Genomic DNA, 17,432 nt, shown 5'->3' on the forward strand with positions numbered 1-17,432 from the left:
TTCTTAGAAAACAGTGGGCAAGGCAAGTCAATAGTAAGCACTCGAGAATTATTAGAAATATTTACATTAGTGCTGGCCATGCCATGTAGGACGGATGGTGTAAGACAAGCGGTGTTAGTCCACGTTAGCAATTTTCGATCAAAGTTAGTTTGATGGATTCAATTGGCAAGACTTGAAAATATTATAGCTGAATTGACACAACTGAAAGGTTTATGATTAAGGTAGCTAAAGTACAATAAATTCAATTTTTTTTAGATAATTTTCTATTTTCTTTATAAGGTGATTCCTTCCTACATGTAAGAGACTTTGGAAACAAATCCCACTCGTTTCCTTCTCTCAGGGCAAGTTATTTACTCTCTTTCCATGTTCACGATCACCTTCTTCCCCGCAATTGCCTCAACAAAAGTCACGCTCAATGATTTCTATCGCAAAACCAAATATCACAGTCGAGTCCCAAAATCTTGAACACCTCCGTCGTCAAGAAGCTCAACCTCATCCTCTTGTTAACCTCACACCATCAACCAATTGGACGATGGCAAGTCCCTCAAGGTGCTCGACCTATCGACGGACATGGGCGAACAGGCCATCGCGGACAGCGGCTCGTACGAGTGGAAGTTCAGCGAGAACCCAAGCCATGACACTCAGTTGCTGTGCAACGGGAGCATGCCGGGGGCCGACGTGCTCCACTTCGCAGCGTACGCCCAGCGAAGGGACTCGTGCTTCGAGGACTGCAATTGGAAGTTCACTAGCAACGGGGTTTTCCAGTTGGTCGTTGGGCAGCGGGAGTTTTACTTCTCCTGGCCTAACTAAGAATTTATGTTCCCTTTCGGGACATAATGATAGAGTTTTTACTTCTATAATCATGGTGACTAATAAATTCGCTATTGCTGTTCGAAGTTGCGTGTTGCTCCGGCCAATTTTTTTTTTTTTTTTTTTGAAGAGAAATTCAAATATCCAAACAGTTTGTATTTTTCGCTAAGCGGATTGATCTGGCTTCGGGCGATTAGAGATATAGAATTGGATTATAACCCAGGGTTCGATTAAAGACAGACAAAAAGGAGTATGTTTTGTTCGGCAATCCCATATCTGGTGGGCTCCATCTCGGCCACAAGTTCACAGATTCTGCCTCGTGCTCGATTTCACTATTAGCTGGGAATGATAAGGGTTTATTATCACTATAAAAAAAATAGTTGTCCTCTTATTTTGAAATGAACGACACGGAAGAAACTACTTATATATTGGGAGTTAAAATAGAAAGAAATCTTTCAGGGAACCTTCTTACTCTATCTCAAAGGTCTTACATTAAAAAGATTCTTGAACATTTCTATGTGTAGTATTGTGATCCCTTTGATACCCCGATCATGCAAGGTGAATGCTTGAGCTTTGAAATGTGTCCTAAGACTCTATAAGAAAAGAAAGAAATGAAAACTGTTCTTGACTCTAGTGTAGTCGGGAGTTAGCTATATGCTATGATGTGTGCTGGGCCCGATATTTGTCATGCCATGGGATTAGTGAGTCGTTATTAGTCAAACTGGTAAAGTACACTAGAAAGCAGTGAAGAGGATTCTGAGATACTTGAAAGCCACTATGGAATATCGATTCTTTTATCCATCCACTAAGGCTGTCTCTAGAGTTGTGTTCTTGACCCACATGACATCTCTAGGTGCATAGAATATGATATGTAACATTATTGAGGATCATTACATAATGAATATGTACTGTACTTGTTATTTAATGAATTGATATTTCATTGAATAACGTTGACAAACACGCTGCAAATCGTCTGTTTTCTTCGAACGGGAGGCATAAAGAAGAGCATATGCTCTTCTCTACGCCCTGTTGCCGTGAACGTGAAGCCTCCCGTGTCCATTCCTGGAACTGGGGCCGCTGGTCCCCTGTTCGGTCTACCTCCCTGCAGTTCTCTTCATTTGCAAGTCGTCTTCTTCAATGAATGCATTATGGACCAAAAGAAGAGAAAAGACGGTAAATTTACCAGGAAAGCACAGAGCATATGCCTTGTCGGGCTCTAAGGATTTTCTAGAAGGTTGGAGTGAAACGCACCTACTATTCTCAAGCATCTTCGTAAATATAAAATAAACACAAAGTCTTCCTTATAATTGTCGTATTCCCAAAAATTTCTGGAGAGGATGCGTGGGATTTTGCCAGCAAATCTCTCTAGTCATTCTCTCCTCTAGCCGTTTCTCATCTTTTAGTCGAGATTTAACGTCACAAGCTACTAGCCGGAATCTTCTTACAATGGAGTTGGATCATCCTATTCGCCTCTGTTCATGACAACATTACCTGTGAAGAGATTGAATCGACAAGGAAAATTGTCAAGGGCGAGTCATGGCTGGGCCGATCTCCCCCAGGTTAGATCTGCGCGAGGTTGTGCATTGCCATAGCTGGCCTCACCTGGCATCGGCGAGGCTCGGCCCCACCAATAATAACATTCGAGGTCGACCACGTTGGCCTAGTGGTGGTGACCGACTGTTAAAAAAAAAGAGAGAAAAAAAGGGAAAAAAAAAGAAAAAATAAAAATTAATTTGAAAAAATATAATAAAAATTATCCACATCAGCGTCGTCCAGTCAAAGTTGGCTGAATGGACTGAATTGGTATAAATGCAAGTGGTTTAGAACCGAATTGGCACAAAAAAAGGTCTAGGATTGAATTGGCACAAATGCAAAATATTTAGGACTGAATTGACAAAGTTAAAAGATTTATGTGCGGAGCGCACAGCAGAAATCCTATACCTTGATCCTAGGAGATTGCCAAGAGAGAGCCCAAGTTCGAGCTTGTTAACATATTTAGTTGGACCCACATTTAACGAAAGGTTTAAGCCAATGAGTTATGGGCTAAATAGAATAGATTGATAACTCAACATCACCCAATTATCCGATGTGAGACTTTTCTAATACAATTCATATGTGTATCCTAACAATTTAGGATAGAATTGGCAAAGTGCAATAGGTTTAGAAATTTTTTGACAACTTTCCCCATTCTTGACAGAGGATTATCAAGTCCATCATGTCATAGTGGGAGATGTTATATTGTGTCCATTGATGGGGTGTGTTTGAGAGATCTCCACGAAGAGGTGTTGTTTGAAAGCCTGTAGATAAGATTTGAATGGGTACTTTAGAATAGATAACAATAGAAACATACAAAACTTATGTACGTTTTCCTTCTCTCTCTCTCCCTCTCTCTTACAAAAATAGACAAACAAGCAATACATCGTGGAACATGAATATTTTTTGCTTGTGATTAGATTCTGACCAGTGTGGCTTGTAGATTCGCTGAGGACATGCTGATGATTCAACGATAATCCCGGATAATCCTGCAGTCGTGCATCGAATATATTAATTGAATTTGTCGGTGTAATTCTTCCAAAAGTTATCAAGGAAGGCCGCAGGTGACTTGCCAGCAAATGGAACATAATAACAAAGTAATGGTGAGTGGAAAATATAAGAAGTTGTAAGATATATTTCCGAGACGACCTTCTCGTCTTCGAAGACTTTGACCAATTATTCCCTCAAACTTAGCCGCCTCTTCGGTGCTAAGTCTGGATGGTACTTTTTCCAATACAAAGGAAGGCCCCAGGTAACTTCCAAGCAAGTGGAGCATGATGGCAAAGTAATGGCATGTGGAAAAAGTATTGTCTCCAAGACGACCTCCTCCCATTCCAAGACTTTGATCAATTATTTCCTCAGCTTAGCCTCCTATTTGTGAAGGAAGGCCGCAGGTGACTTCCAGGCAAACGCAGCGAAAGTAAGCGATTTGTGAAGGAAGGACGTAGGTGACTTCCAGGCAAACGCAGCGAAAGTGAGCGAGCGATCTCACTCTGTCGCTTTCTTACTCAAGTTGTTATAAGGATCAGCCTCAAGACTTCTCCAGTCACTTGGTGGACTCAATCCAGAGATCAATCTCTCCATTCTCCTCACAGAACGAAGAGAAAGAGGGAGGGGAAAGAGATGGAGACGACAAGCAGTAGCCGTGAGATAGTAATGGTAAGTGGAAAGTATAGAAAGTTGTCCAATTAATTCCTCGACTTAGCCTCCTATTTTGTGCAAGTCTGAATGGTCTTTTTCACTTATGAAGGAAGGCTGCAGGTGACTTCCAGCCGAACACAGCGGGAGTAAGCGAGTGATCTCACTCTGTTGCTTTTTTGTCAAGTTGCCACAAGGATCAGACTCAGATTTCCCCAGGTCACGGGGCGGACTCAATTTAGAGATTGATCCCTCCATCGTCCTCTCAAAATGAAGAGAAAGAGGGGGGGAGAAGAGACGGCGATGGAAGCTTCGACAAGCAGTAGCCATGGTGGTAGATCCGGGGCCTACGACGTGTTCCTCAGCTTCAGAGGACCTGACTCCCGCTTAACCATAGCGGATTCTCTCTACAATGCCATGGACCGCGCAGGGATCCGTGTCTTCAAAGATGACCAGGTGCTCCTATTCGGTGAAAGGATCGGAGGTGGCCTCTCACGTGGGATCGACAACTCCAAAATTTACATCCCAATTTTCTCCAAAGGCTACGCTTCGAGTAAGTCATGCCTCCGTGAGCTCGCTCAAATGGTGGCTTGCACGAGAAGATCGGTGGACGGCGAGCGGAAAGCGATCCTCCCTATCTTCTTTGACGTGGATGCGGATGATGTCAAGCTTAAGACCGATTTATATCAGGAAGCCCTCCAAAACCACAAGAGCGACTCCCGGGAGGATTTAGTAAAGCAGTGGGAGGAGGCTTTAAGAGAGGTTGGCAGAATTATGGGAAAGAATCTCAAAGATCACGGGTATTCTCAGCTTTTTCCATGGACTTTATTTTATTTTTTTCATTTTCGAGACCTTGTTCCTATGAATGTCTTACCTAAATAACTAGAGTCGGTTTGCTTCTGTCCAACCTTTCTGTAATGATCGTTGAAGGATACAGTGAGAAGGACAGAAACAGTAAGGTTTAATGGAGAAGGATGTAAGCAGACAGAGAGTAACCACCAGGGTTTATAGAAAAACCTGCATATCTAAATATAAATAGAATAGCTAAATTTACTTATCCATTTTCTAGAGGTTCCTAGATTTCTCTGACCATAATTACAACGATCTAGAAGTCCCTTAGGTCAATTTTAAGTTAATTTAGATCTGGGGCCATGAATAGGTCCATGGCATTAATTTAGATCTGGGGCCATGAATAGGTCCATGGCAACCACCTGTGTAATACTTACCATGTTATTTACTCCACATTTCAAAATTACCAAGTTTTGTACCGAATTACTAACTCTAACATGAGTGTCGTATGAACTAATTTCTAGTTGTATCCCAATAAAAATTCGTAACCTAGAATTAGTTGTAACTTATGCGGGAATTGTTTGTTTGTAACTTAAATTAGGGTTCATATTTATTCTAGAAAGTGTTCCTCATTTTTTGCTAGTATGCTATTCCCCGGGTATGTTAATAAAAATGCTGCTAGTACTCTTGTTCATCATTTTTTTGCTATTATGCTATTTCCCGGCATCGAATTGGCATCCACGTAATAGATTTAAAAATTGAATTAATAATTTTCTTCTGAAATGAAAGGGAGGCTCCCAACCTGTTCAAATCCAACTGCGCGTGGCCCTAGTTAGGTGACAATATGCCGGAGTGACTGCTAGTCGAAGGCCAATTAGGCCCTAAGTCAAGAAATAACCTTTTCCCATCATTCACTGGACCAAAGAACCTTGATAGCTTTCGACAGCAAATAAGGTCCCTCCTCCTCCTCTTTTGAAAAAAAAAAAACTGATTTTCTGCCTTTTGGGTTTTCAAACGGCTCACAGCTTGATGATCGCTTTTTCTATGTTGGTTGCTTTCAAAGAAAATTACTTTGAATATGTTGATAACCTTCTAGTGCCACGTAATGCATGCGCGGTTTCCATATATGTGGTTTTTCAATGTTAGGTGATTGTATCTTACGTATTTGGCAGCCTGCATAAACTTACGGAGCTCATGGTGGAAGAGGTTTCTAGTTTGTTACAGACAAGACTGCCGGACGTGCCTGATCATTTGGTGGGAATCAAGGATCGGATGGATGAGATTATGAAGTGGTTAGATCTAGGAGCTGTTGATGTACGGTATATCGTGATTCATGGTATGGGTGGCATCGGAAAGACGACACTGGCCGAGGCTATCTTCAGGCAAATCTCCCCTAAATTTCAGGATGGTTGCTGCTTTCTTAAAGATGTTCGGACGAATGATATATTAGACTTACAAAAGAAATTGTTATCCGACATTCTCGATCTTAGATGCACACATCTCTCCGATGCTCAAGTGGATGACATGATCAAGACGAGATTTCGTCGCAAGAAAGTCTTGATTGTTCTTGATGACATTGACAAGCCGAACGAAATCAAGAAACTTGCAGACGAGCCCAACTGGTTTGGTGGAGGAAGTAGAATTGTCGTAACGACGAGGAATATTGACTTCTTGAAAGCTGAATGTGACGATGACAGCATACTAGAGTCACATCATGGAAATTTCTCATTCTACGAAATGGTGGAGATGAATCATGATGATGCTCTTCAACTTTTCTGTGAGCGTGCCTTTGGTCATGCCAAGCCGCCACCTGATTTCGTGGATATCTCAGAAAAGCTAGTCAATGCACTTGGAAGGCTTCCATTGGCTCTCGATGTCATAGGTTCCACACTTCGTGGGAAAACCCGAAGTAGATGGGATCATGTTCTACAGAAGTTAAAGCAGGTGTTAAACGAGGATGTCAAGAAGAAGTTGATCATAAGTTACGAGGCATTGGACCCTCCTCAACAACAAATTTATCTTGATATTGCATGTTTCTTCATCAATCAAGAGAAAATAACTGCAATTAAATATTGGGATGCATTTTTTGGGTATTCCACCGAAACCGAAATCAAGATCCTCATACGTATGTCTTTGATAAAGGTCATCGAAAATGATAAACTATGGATGCACGACCTACTTAGAGATCTCGGAAGGGATATCGTCCACTCCAAAAGGGGCGAACTCCAACAAAGGGGTAGTAGATTGTGGTCTCCCGAGGATGCCTTCCGTGCAGTGCAGAGAAAAGAGGTGACCTTTACCTCTAAATGTTTTCTAGTCCATCCATTAGCGTCAACAAATTTTTAGTCTATCTTCGAGTCAAAATGACACGTGCACTCACTGATTGCTGCCTTTATCTTCCAGGGGAATGAAAACACAGTGGCGCTCAATCTTGGCACACCTGAATCTCATGCGGCGCACATATTTAAACCCGAGGAATTTGAGAGGATGGTCAACCTTAGGTTCCTTCAATTGGACGGCGGAAACTTCGAAGGAGACTTTAAAAATATTTTCTCAGAGTTAAGATGGCTCTCTTGGAGCAATTGCCCTTTGGAATTTCAAGCTACAAACTTTGGGTTGGAGAACCTAGTGATTCTCAGGCTTTCTAGGAGTAACATCACTGAAGACTGGGGAGGATGGTGTCAAATGATGGTATGATCTCATGCCATACTTTTGCTTTACTTTTACTCTTTCTTTCTTTTTTTTCCCGAGTTTCAACTCAATTGCTTTATAGGTATCAGAACAGTTGAAAGTCCTCCAACTCGAGTATTGTCCATCCCTTACAAAGACACCTGAGTTATCTGCAATCTCGCGACTGGAGAGATTGATTCTTAGATGCCGTCAACTAAGAAGGATTGATGAGTCCATCGGCAATCTACATCATCTTGATTACCTGGAAATAGAGTGTGAAGCTATTAAGTCAATACCAAAGTCCATCGGCGGTCTAAAATCTTTGACGGAGCTAAGAATAGATTCTCAGAGACTCACAATATTGCCTCACTCGATTGGTAATTTGGTGAAGCTGAAGCATCTAATCTTGAAATGCCGAAAACTTCGAAAGCTTCCCGACTCTATTGGACAATTGGAATCACTACTTAAGCTGGATGTCAATGATACGAGCATTAGTGAATTACCCAATTCCATCGGAAACCTAGAAAGTTTGAGAATTTTTAAGCTCCCACGTCACAATTTAGAAAAGCTACCAGACTCGATTGGGGAGCTCCGATCATTGGTCGAGTTGGGTATGGCGAATTCAAAAATCAGGATATTACCTGATTGTATTGGAAATCTGAAAAAGTTGAAGACACTACGTCTGAGTGGGAGCCGCATAAGGGAACTTCCGAAAACCATAGGAAAGTTGGAAAATCTGGTAGAGTTGTACGCCGATTTTGCTCTGGAGAGGGAAATTCCAAGTGAGATTGGGGCACTATCCTCGTTGGAAATTCTATACTTACAGGGTAGCAGATTTAGTGGATTGCCGGCAACCATCAATCAACTTACAAATCTCGACGAACTTGTTTTAGTGGAGTGTTGTTCAATTCAACAGCTGCCGGAACTTCCTCAGAGTCTAACGGAGTTGTGCATTTCATCAAACTCGCTGACCACATTCCCCGACTTCTCAAACCTAACCAATTTGGTTGATCTCTCTATAGAGGGAACACCAGTTCAAGAACCCAACAACATAGACTGGCTTGTGAGACTACACGCTCTGAGGGAGTTGACCCTGGACGTTGGAAATATCACCTCGCCTCCAACCGATTTCAGTTCCCTCTCTCAGCTACAAGAACTCTCAATAAGTCATGCTTGCTTTGGACCTGCTACCAGGCTTCCATCCAGCCTTCGAGCTTTGATTTTAGTGGATGTCCAGTCAGCGATAGATTGGTCACCCTTTTCCAACTTGGAGAATTTGTCAGAGCTGTGTATTGGTGGATATTCGCTCACAGAGGTGTCGCTTGGAAAGCAACGGAAATTCAATGAATCGAGGATGCTCGATCGTCCATTGCTCACGACGCTGACCGTTCCGCCTTGTCTGAAGGAGATCCAGTGGTTGAGCCTGTGGGAATTCCCTCACCTTGCTGAGATTCAGAATTTGGGAGAACTGAAATCATTGCAGGAGTGGACTATCGGGCGCTGCGATTCCATCAAAAGCTTAGATCTGTCTAATTTACGAAATCTGAAACGATTGAAACTCCGGTATTGTGAATCACTCGAGCGCGTATTGGGTGTGCCAGAATCTTGTAAACTCGAAGTAGAGAACTGCCCGAGGTTCAAGTGAGATGGATAAGGTATGTATCATCTAATTGGCAAAGATAGTCGATCGATGATATGAGTTTGCCAATTAGATGATGTCGGGTACGGTATACAAAATAACTCAATTTTCCTCTGCATCATTTCTCTTTAATGTTCATCTCCAAAGGAGAGTCAAATTACACTTTTCTTCTCTGTTTGTTTGCTATTCATTCGTTTCCCGCCCATCTTAAATTACCGAACACAGTTAGGGTAGATGTAGCAAATTTTCCCGATGATAGGCATTTACATTCTTGTTTTTCTTATTTGGTCTGCTGTTGACATGTCTTTTCCTTTTTCCATTGCTGTTTAGATACAGGTCTGGGAATTTGATGACTCTTGACTCATCGGTGAATTATTGTAGGGCAAATGCAACGACCTGTGTTGCTCCCTTTTGTATCATCTTTGTTTCCTGCAGCTCCAGAGAAGCTATACCTCACAAACAAGCAAAGAATATTCCTCGTCATTGATTCCCGTCTCGAGGGTCAGTACTCCATGGATCAAGCCTAAAAGGCGGCGTTGCTTGCGTTTCAGTGCATAGCCATAGAAGCCCGGGCAAGGCCCACCATGGACGAAATGGTGACATCCCTGGAGCAGCTTTAGGAATCGAAGGGCACTAGGCGTACTCACAAGGACCGGCGATCAGTCAGTGGCAGTTCAAATGCTGCCCCAAGAGCCTGTAGAAGCAGCTCTGAGGAAGTGTCTGCCGCTGCATACCCGTGGCCTTCTGCTTCCCCCCTTTATGCGATGTGGAAGAGATACTGCAAGAGTTTTCTTGGTGGATTTTTTTTGTCTCTCTGAGTTCGGGGCATGTAGTTCATGTGTGCCTTATTATGTTCTAGCATTGTACAGTTGTTGTCTTCTAGGCTTAATGTACTAGGTGCTGCCTTCTCATTTGTTGATGTGACCAAGAGTTTCTGAACGCCCGGTGAAGAAACACTGTTGTAGTTTTGCCAGTGTTCGGGGAATGTAGTTCGTCAGCTTTACTCCACCATTTGATGCTAACGGTTATAGTTGCAGTTTTCAGCTATTCCCATTCTTGAAGTTATGTTTCTCCAGCAATAATTATTAGCTTTCTTCATTTATTTATGCAGAGTCCTGGAGTGCTATCAACTATTCATGCTGAAATGTCTTCAGGTGTAATAGTTTCTACCATTGTTTCCCTGATGCATTCTTGTGAGTGACCGAGATTATGCCTGGATTTTGTTCAAGAGAGCTTATTTTACTGCATTGGTTGTATCTGAGCTGTAGCTTTTGTTTATTCTTTCTGGTGACTCATTACACCTTTCCTCACCTCTCTCTCTCTCTCTCTCTCTCTGTGCTAAATATGTGGTTAATTTTAACTTGTTAAATAAACCTAATTGATCTGCGTGTCTATCATTCTTACCTTTGCTGATGAAATGTTTTTGCGCAAGCCATGGTCAAATGTTCCTTTTACATGGAAGTCCGGGCTTTGGCAAGATGCACATTGTTGGTGCTGCAGCAGCAGACTGTTCTCTTCAATCCATATCAGTGAAAGGGCTGAGCTGTTGAATAAGTACATTGGAACTTCTAAGCAAGCTGTAAGAGTCTTCTTTTCAACCACACTGATGTTGATTGAATTACATTATGCAATCTTGTATTAATCTTTGTTATGTCTAGACATTTCACAATTTTGTGCTTTCTTTTGTTGCTTTGGTATGCATTTAATAGAGCTCCCAACTGCAGCCAAGGTGTTCTAAATATATTATTTTCAACAACAGCAACCGGGATCCTCCCATAACCACTGAAGTGGCCGAGTTAAAACCATTGATGAGTTTGAGAGTAACGGCAATTAGAAAATTACAGATTCCGGATATGTTCTCAAAGGCAGCAGCTGCAGCACCTTGCCTTCACTTTTTCGATGAATTTGCTTCCGTTACTCCAAAGAGGTGGGATGATAATGCAGGGGTTACTGACCGCGTGGTTAATCGAGTCTCGCATCCAATAACACTTATAAGGTAGTCATGTGAAAAACATTTAATTGTACGACTCACTAGTGTTATGCTATTCATTGGTGCAGTTTTTTTACTGAATCAGATGGTGTTGAAGTTTTTACTGGTATGTCTGTGTTTGTGGAAACTAGGTAATTATTTCATATTGCATGGTAACAAAAATTACTCTCTTCCAATATCACACTACCTGTGAACTGCAATTGAAAATTGCATGGTCATTATGAGTGCTTCGACAAACATTGGAGACTATGTATTAACCTTCAAGGCAGACTATAAAATGCTAGACAGGACTTTTCCTTGATTTGGAACTGTTTAACGTTGGATACCCAGTATTGGATCAACGTCATATGCATCAAAGACGTTGGAATTTCATGAATTACTTTCGAGTTGCTGAAGTAGCTTACAATAAGTGTATTAAGCTGGTCTTGAGCCTCTGCAACAGCATCACTGGATGCTGATTGTTTCAGTCCTGTGACATAAAGCATGCGATTTCTCATTTATGTCTGGACTTTTTTGGCTGCACTTCTGAGACTTGGTAGGTGCAAAGACTTCCATCCATCTGCCGGTGCTTGCTTTTAGCATTTCATCTCTGACATAGTCCGAAACAGGTTGTACAGATCGAAAGATGCATCAGAAAGATTTCATATGGGCGGACAATTGTTAAATAAAAAGAAAAGGATAGTTAGAAACAGAGTCAATCGAAGCTTTGCTAAGTGCCTGTTTCAATGCCCTTATGCAGCTTGCTTTGGTCAGTGATGTGGACTTGGACGCTGTAGCTCCTAATCTAATCATAATCCACGGTTCTTCAGGATATGCTTTGCGATGCACAGCTCGAGCAGAGAGAGTTATAAGCTTGGGAAAAAGCCAGTTATAACAGACTCTCTTCTGAAGTTGGTCGCTTCAAAAGCGAGCCTATTTTGGATAGAGTCCGTTCCTGTATCTTGTTTACCAGCTATCTTGTGTAAGAGAAATGAAAATTTGGCAATCTCATTCTCTTCTGGTTGCCAGTCTCTGCAAAAGTGGTGAATTCTACCGATATTTCTGCCATAGACAAAGTTTCCTTCTCATGTGCTGCCTCCATCTTTATTTGCACCGGAGTTTTCTCCATCAAAGAGGCTACAACCTTTAAACCTCTGAAGGTACATAAACAAAGGTGTGATATCTCTCTCAATTACGACAATCCAGGATTTGAATTGATCAAACAATTCAAATTGGTGCAACTTGGTGCGACAGTTACTTCACCATTTTATTCGACCACAAATACCGAGTTGTTTATTCACTAGCTTATTTGATGCTTAACCAATGTTTGTCTGTCAGACTCATGCTGTTGATTGTTGAGGGATGACGCAACCAAATCACATGTTTCCAACCAGGAGTTCTTTCTCATTATATCCGCTGGGGTTCTTTGCACTATCTTAGAATCCACCAATTTTTTCCTTCGCAGTTTCTGCTCTTCATCTGGAATCCTTGACAGTCTATCAGTCATCTTTCATGTGTGAGGTTAACAAAAAATTTTCTGTAATCTTGTTATCTTAGAATATTCTTCTTGCTCCTCGATGCTCTCTTAGCTGATCATATCACTTCTCTTTATCTTTACAGTGCAAGTGGAGGATACACTAATTTAATTCTTGCCACACTAGGAACTGCTTTTGGTGCGGCTGACATGATGTGAAATATTCGATCGTCTTTTCTCGTTTTCTGCTATTCGAAACCAACATGGGGCGAGATTAAGCAATTTTCCTGTTGGAGTATTCGTGTGACGAGGTTGTACTCGAGTCTAAGCAATGTCCCTTTGTCTCCAATAATGATGACAAGTATCTTATTTATTCCATAATTTATGTTGCAGGCCACGCATCTTCTACAAAAGAACTCAGAAAATGCTAGAGCAAGTTCAGAAGTCCTTGTTGCTGATCTACAATTCTTAAGGGACCAAGCAACAATCACGCAGGGAAGTCAGAAATTTTTTTTCAACTTGGAGATCCATGTTTGTAACTAGCGTCAGGCTATGAATTGCAAAGACATGCTAATTTGTGACGACCTGGAGTGTGGTGATGTCGTACTCTTGTGAACTTGAAAAGATTCGGCTGTAGGGCCATACTCTTTAGTTAATATGATGGCCATTATGTTGGTGGCCCCTGGAAATTTTCTTTTTTCGGGGGGAGGACACAGCCCTTGAGAGGTGAATTATGTTTTGGCAAGTTATGATTGCTCACGCGTATAATTGCGATGTTCACCAAAAGAGAATCCGTCAAGCTAGGCTAAAGAACACTAGAAGTGCCAAAATTTATGTACGACGCTCACTTTAGAGCCAAAACTTTCAAAATGATCACTTAAATGTCAACTTTTTAAAAAACCGATCACTTCAGTGCCAACTCCAATTTCAGCTAATGTGGCTTACTGGAAATCCGAAATGTGTTTTTTTTTTCTATTAATATTTGAGCTGACATGGCTCGGTGGAATTGACACTAAGGTGATTGTTTTAAAAAAAAAATTGACACTTAAATGATCGTTTTTAAAAAAAGTTGGCATTTAAGTGATCGTTTTGAAAGTTTTGACACCGAAGTGATAGTACTTTAAAAATTTTGGCACTTAAGTGATCGTTTTGAAAGTTTTGACACTAAAATAAGTATCGTATACAAGTTTTGGCACATGTAGTGTACTTAAACCCATCAAGTGGGTGCTCCTGCCAAAGACTCTCTTAAAATGTCTTTTCAACTCAAATAATGGTAGCAAAATGCCTGCTCCTGGATGAAAGTATGCCGTTGATCTCCCCATTTTTCAGCTAGATGAAGGGATTATGTGTTGCTCTATCGCCGCAATGGTTGGACTCTGGCGACAGAGTGATTTTGGTTAGATTTAGCGAGATATACTGCATTAGAAAAAGCTCGTCATGTAGACGATTTTGATTGAGAACCAAACTTTTTTTATGTGGTGCGCTAGTTTTGAGTTAATATTTGGTCCATCTATTTTCCCTCGCTCACCTTGACTATGTATGTTTAATAAGGACCAATTTGAATTTGAATACGGGGAAAAACATGGGCCTGCCTGAGCGCCACTGTGGAATACATGTCTGCAAGTGTTTTTGGATCAGGTGACTTATTGCTGTAATTGGGTGGGTCTCTTGTTGGCAGATCTTACCTTTATCTTAAACCCTTAAAAGGCTCATGGATCTTGGAGATTTCTATTACATTAGAGCAATGCTGGGTATAGTCTGGTTACAAAGTCCGTGCCATGATGACATCCATATATATTACTAAAATCGTATTCGCAACACTATATCTAGTGAAATTTTCTGGTTAATTAAATTATTATCAAAGGATGAAAATTATTTGTACTTTTTCTTATTTTTTTGGTTAGATTTCTATTTTGCACGTGGCATTATGTCATTAACACAATGGAAAGGTGTTCTGTTAAATTGCATCCATGATTTTCTTCGACGCTAATTTATTGAATTTAATTGGATTATCTAAGTCTGTCATTATAAGAGGCAGGCGTGGGATATGATGGATATAGGAAAAACCGGTTCTGTGTTTATAACTCTATCCTCTAATAGAGGGGGTCAGTGGGACACAAACCTTCCCGTTATGTAATGGGGAGAGTATGTACAATTATCAATTGTACTTAATGTGATGTCACAATGCAAAATGTCTTTGGTGACCGAGACATATTTATAGTATCCGTAAGACAATTAAATCACGATACTACAATAGCAACTTACATTTTTTTCCCATTATGTTTCTATTTTTTCTTCATTCATCGTCTCATTTACTAAATTTCACAATTACTAATTATCGTCATCATTTTTCCGTTGAAATTTTAGTAAACACAAATTTCTCAGTGAATTTCGATGGACGAAACCTATACAAAGTATGGGTAAATACATTAGTTATGCATAACTAAAGCAACGGAAATTCAATGAATCGAGGATGCTCGACCGTCCATTGCTCAGCTGACCATTCCGCCTTGTCTGAAGGAGATCCGGTGTTTGACCCTGCAACAATTGCCTCAGCTTGCTGAGATTCAGGATTTGGGAGAACTGGAATCATTGCAGCTGTTGCGTGTCCAGTCCTGCGATTCCATCAAAAGCTTAGATCTGTCTAATTTAAGAAATATGAAACGATTGGAACTCTGTTATTGTGAATCACTGGAGCGCGTGTTGGCTGTGCCAGAATCTTGTGAACTCATCCTAGGGAGCTGCCCAAGGTTCAACAAAGATGGATAAGGTATGTATCATCTAATTGGCAAGGATAGTCGATGATATGAGTTTGCCAATACCTTCCTTAATTAGGAGATTTAGGTGAGTCACTGACTTGTGTCTTGTTCAGTTCCTACAATTGTCAATACCGAAACTTCTTGAGGGTTGTCATGGAGAGAAAATGACTGAATGTACCATTTCCCTTTGATCCAGAAAATATTTTGGGCTGACAAGAGCTATTTTCAACAATCAGTTTGCCTCTGCATCAATTCTTCTTAAGATTGACAGCCGGTGCTGCAGCAAGCTGTAAGAGGCTTCTTGTCAACTCCACTGATGTTGATTGAATTCATTTGTGCAATCTTGTACTAAACTTTGACTTACTACTGGTATGTTATTCATTGGTGCAGTTTTTTAACCGGTGTGTTTGTGTTTGCGGAAGCACGGTGATAATTTTGTCTTTCATGGTAACAGAAAGTTCTCTCTCTTCCAATAGGACGCTAACTGTAAACTACTATTGAAAATTGAATGGCTGTTATGAATGCTTCGACAAACATTTTCTACCAAGCATTTAGTATGGAAACTATTTAAACTATTTAATAACCTCTGAGGTAGACTATAAAATGCTGGATATGACTTTTTCTTGATTTAGAACTGTTTGACTTCGAATACACAGTATTGGATAAACTTCGTGTGTATCAAAGGAGGTAACAAAACTTGGGATTTGTATGAATTACTTTTTAGTTGCTGAAGTAGCTTACAAGAAGTGTATTAAGCTGGTCTTGAGCCTCTACAACAGCATCAATGGATGCTGATCGTTTCAGTCTTTCGAAATAAAGCATAGCGCGATTTCTCATTTATATCATGACGCCTTTGCTGCATGAGGTGGTCTTTTGTTTTGCTCAGGGTGCATGGGTTCATCTATCTCCAAAAAACTCTAACTCGCTTTTCTTTCTTGGGATCCTTTTTCCGTATTTTATGTTTGTCTAGTCATTTGCTTTTAGTTCTAATGAAGTTGCATTTGATGTGAAGCAGTATTCTGGACTTACTTGATGCAGCACTTCCGAGACCTGATAGGCTTGAAGACTTCTGTTGTGTCGTGTTTCTTCTAACATGAGAGGCTGGATATCGTTAAAGTTGATACAAGAAAGGTAGAAACTCACCTTCCATCCATTTGCCAGTGCTTGCTTTAAGCATTTCATTTCTAACATGGTCCGAAACAGGTTGTACAGATCGAAATATATGAGATTACTCGTTAATGAACTATATATCCATCATCTTGCTTTTCGATAAGATGCATAAAAAGATTTCATATGAACATAATTGTTAAGAGAGAGAGAGAGAGTTACAAACAGGGTCAATCTGAGCAGCTAAAGATCCTACTTAAAACTTACGGCATCTGACACAATACATTTAATATTGAGGCATTGTGGTTTGGATCTACAACCTGCTCAGTTGAGGCTCAGGTAAATTTAGATGTCCAATTGTCAATGACTGGTAGGTTTAACACCTACTAATGTTGCCTATAAGGAAAAGAAACAAGCCTATAGCTGATTTCATGAAACTGGACTAAGACTTTCCTTTGGGTATCATTTAGCATGATTGTCAGCCCTCTCCTTTTCTTTTCTTGGGACTAATTAGGAAGATATTGGGTGAATTCATTAAATTATCAAGCTGTTCTAATTCAGTATAATCAGGCTGTTCAAATGGCAACAACTGGGCATCGCTGGCGGTTTGCTGAGTGTCTGCTTCAATGCCCTTATGCAGCTTCCATTGGCCTGTTATGGGGACTTGGACGCTATAGCTCACGACCTAATCTATCTAATCACAATGAAAGGTTGTTCAAGCTCTGCTTCCAGATGCACGGCTGCAAGCGGAGAGAGTGATCAGCATGGGAAAGAGCCAGTTATAACACTCTCTTCTCAAGTTCGTCGCTTCAAAGGCGAGCACGTCAATCTCAGATGCTGAGAAAATTCAACTGGGGATTCTGATAGTTGTTTATTAAATGTTATGCATCTTTGTACATCAGTAGATCCTCTAAGTAGTCTACCTGGCCTCATAGTTTATATGACGTGTACAGGATGGTCATCTCAGCGAGCAAATCAATAAGATGGCATGCTCAGTTTGGTTTTTCAGTTTCCAGTCACGGATTTCGAACAGTTGCTGAGGCG

At 40.8% G+C, this 17,432-nt stretch overlaps 1 protein-coding gene and 1 long non-coding RNA gene across 2 annotated transcripts in view; both read left to right on the top strand.

The window, feature by feature from the left end:
• Positions 1-8,606, top strand: part of LOC115733176 (disease resistance protein RPV1-like) — a 27,613-nt gene extending 19,007 nt beyond the window's left edge. Inside the window, exons 2-7 of the mRNA XM_048275609.1 lie at positions 4,281-4,781; positions 5,943-7,059; positions 7,174-7,461; positions 7,544-7,683; positions 7,753-8,499; positions 8,588-8,606. Of these exons, the coding sequence (XP_048131566.1) occupies positions 4,285-4,781; positions 5,943-7,059; positions 7,174-7,461; positions 7,544-7,683; positions 7,753-8,499; positions 8,588-8,606 (2,808 nt within the window). The 5' untranslated portion in view covers positions 4,281-4,284. The remainder of the gene's footprint in view (positions 1-4,280; positions 4,782-5,942; positions 7,060-7,173; positions 7,462-7,543; positions 7,684-7,752; positions 8,500-8,587) is intronic.
• A 23-nt stretch (positions 8,607-8,629) lies between these two features.
• LOC125314210 lies at positions 8,630-17,228 on the top strand. The gene is made up of 4 exons (XR_007197773.1): positions 8,630-8,755; positions 15,019-15,292; positions 16,297-16,412; positions 17,099-17,228. It is a non-coding gene; the product is annotated as an uncharacterized LOC125314210 (long non-coding RNA).
• Positions 17,229-17,432: the final 204 nt, after the last annotated feature.

The sequence above is a fragment of the Rhodamnia argentea genome, chromosome 3 (assembly GCF_020921035.1).
Source record: "Rhodamnia argentea isolate NSW1041297 chromosome 3, ASM2092103v1, whole genome shotgun sequence".
In the NCBI taxonomy this organism is placed as follows: domain Eukaryota; kingdom Viridiplantae; phylum Streptophyta; class Magnoliopsida; order Myrtales; family Myrtaceae; genus Rhodamnia; species Rhodamnia argentea.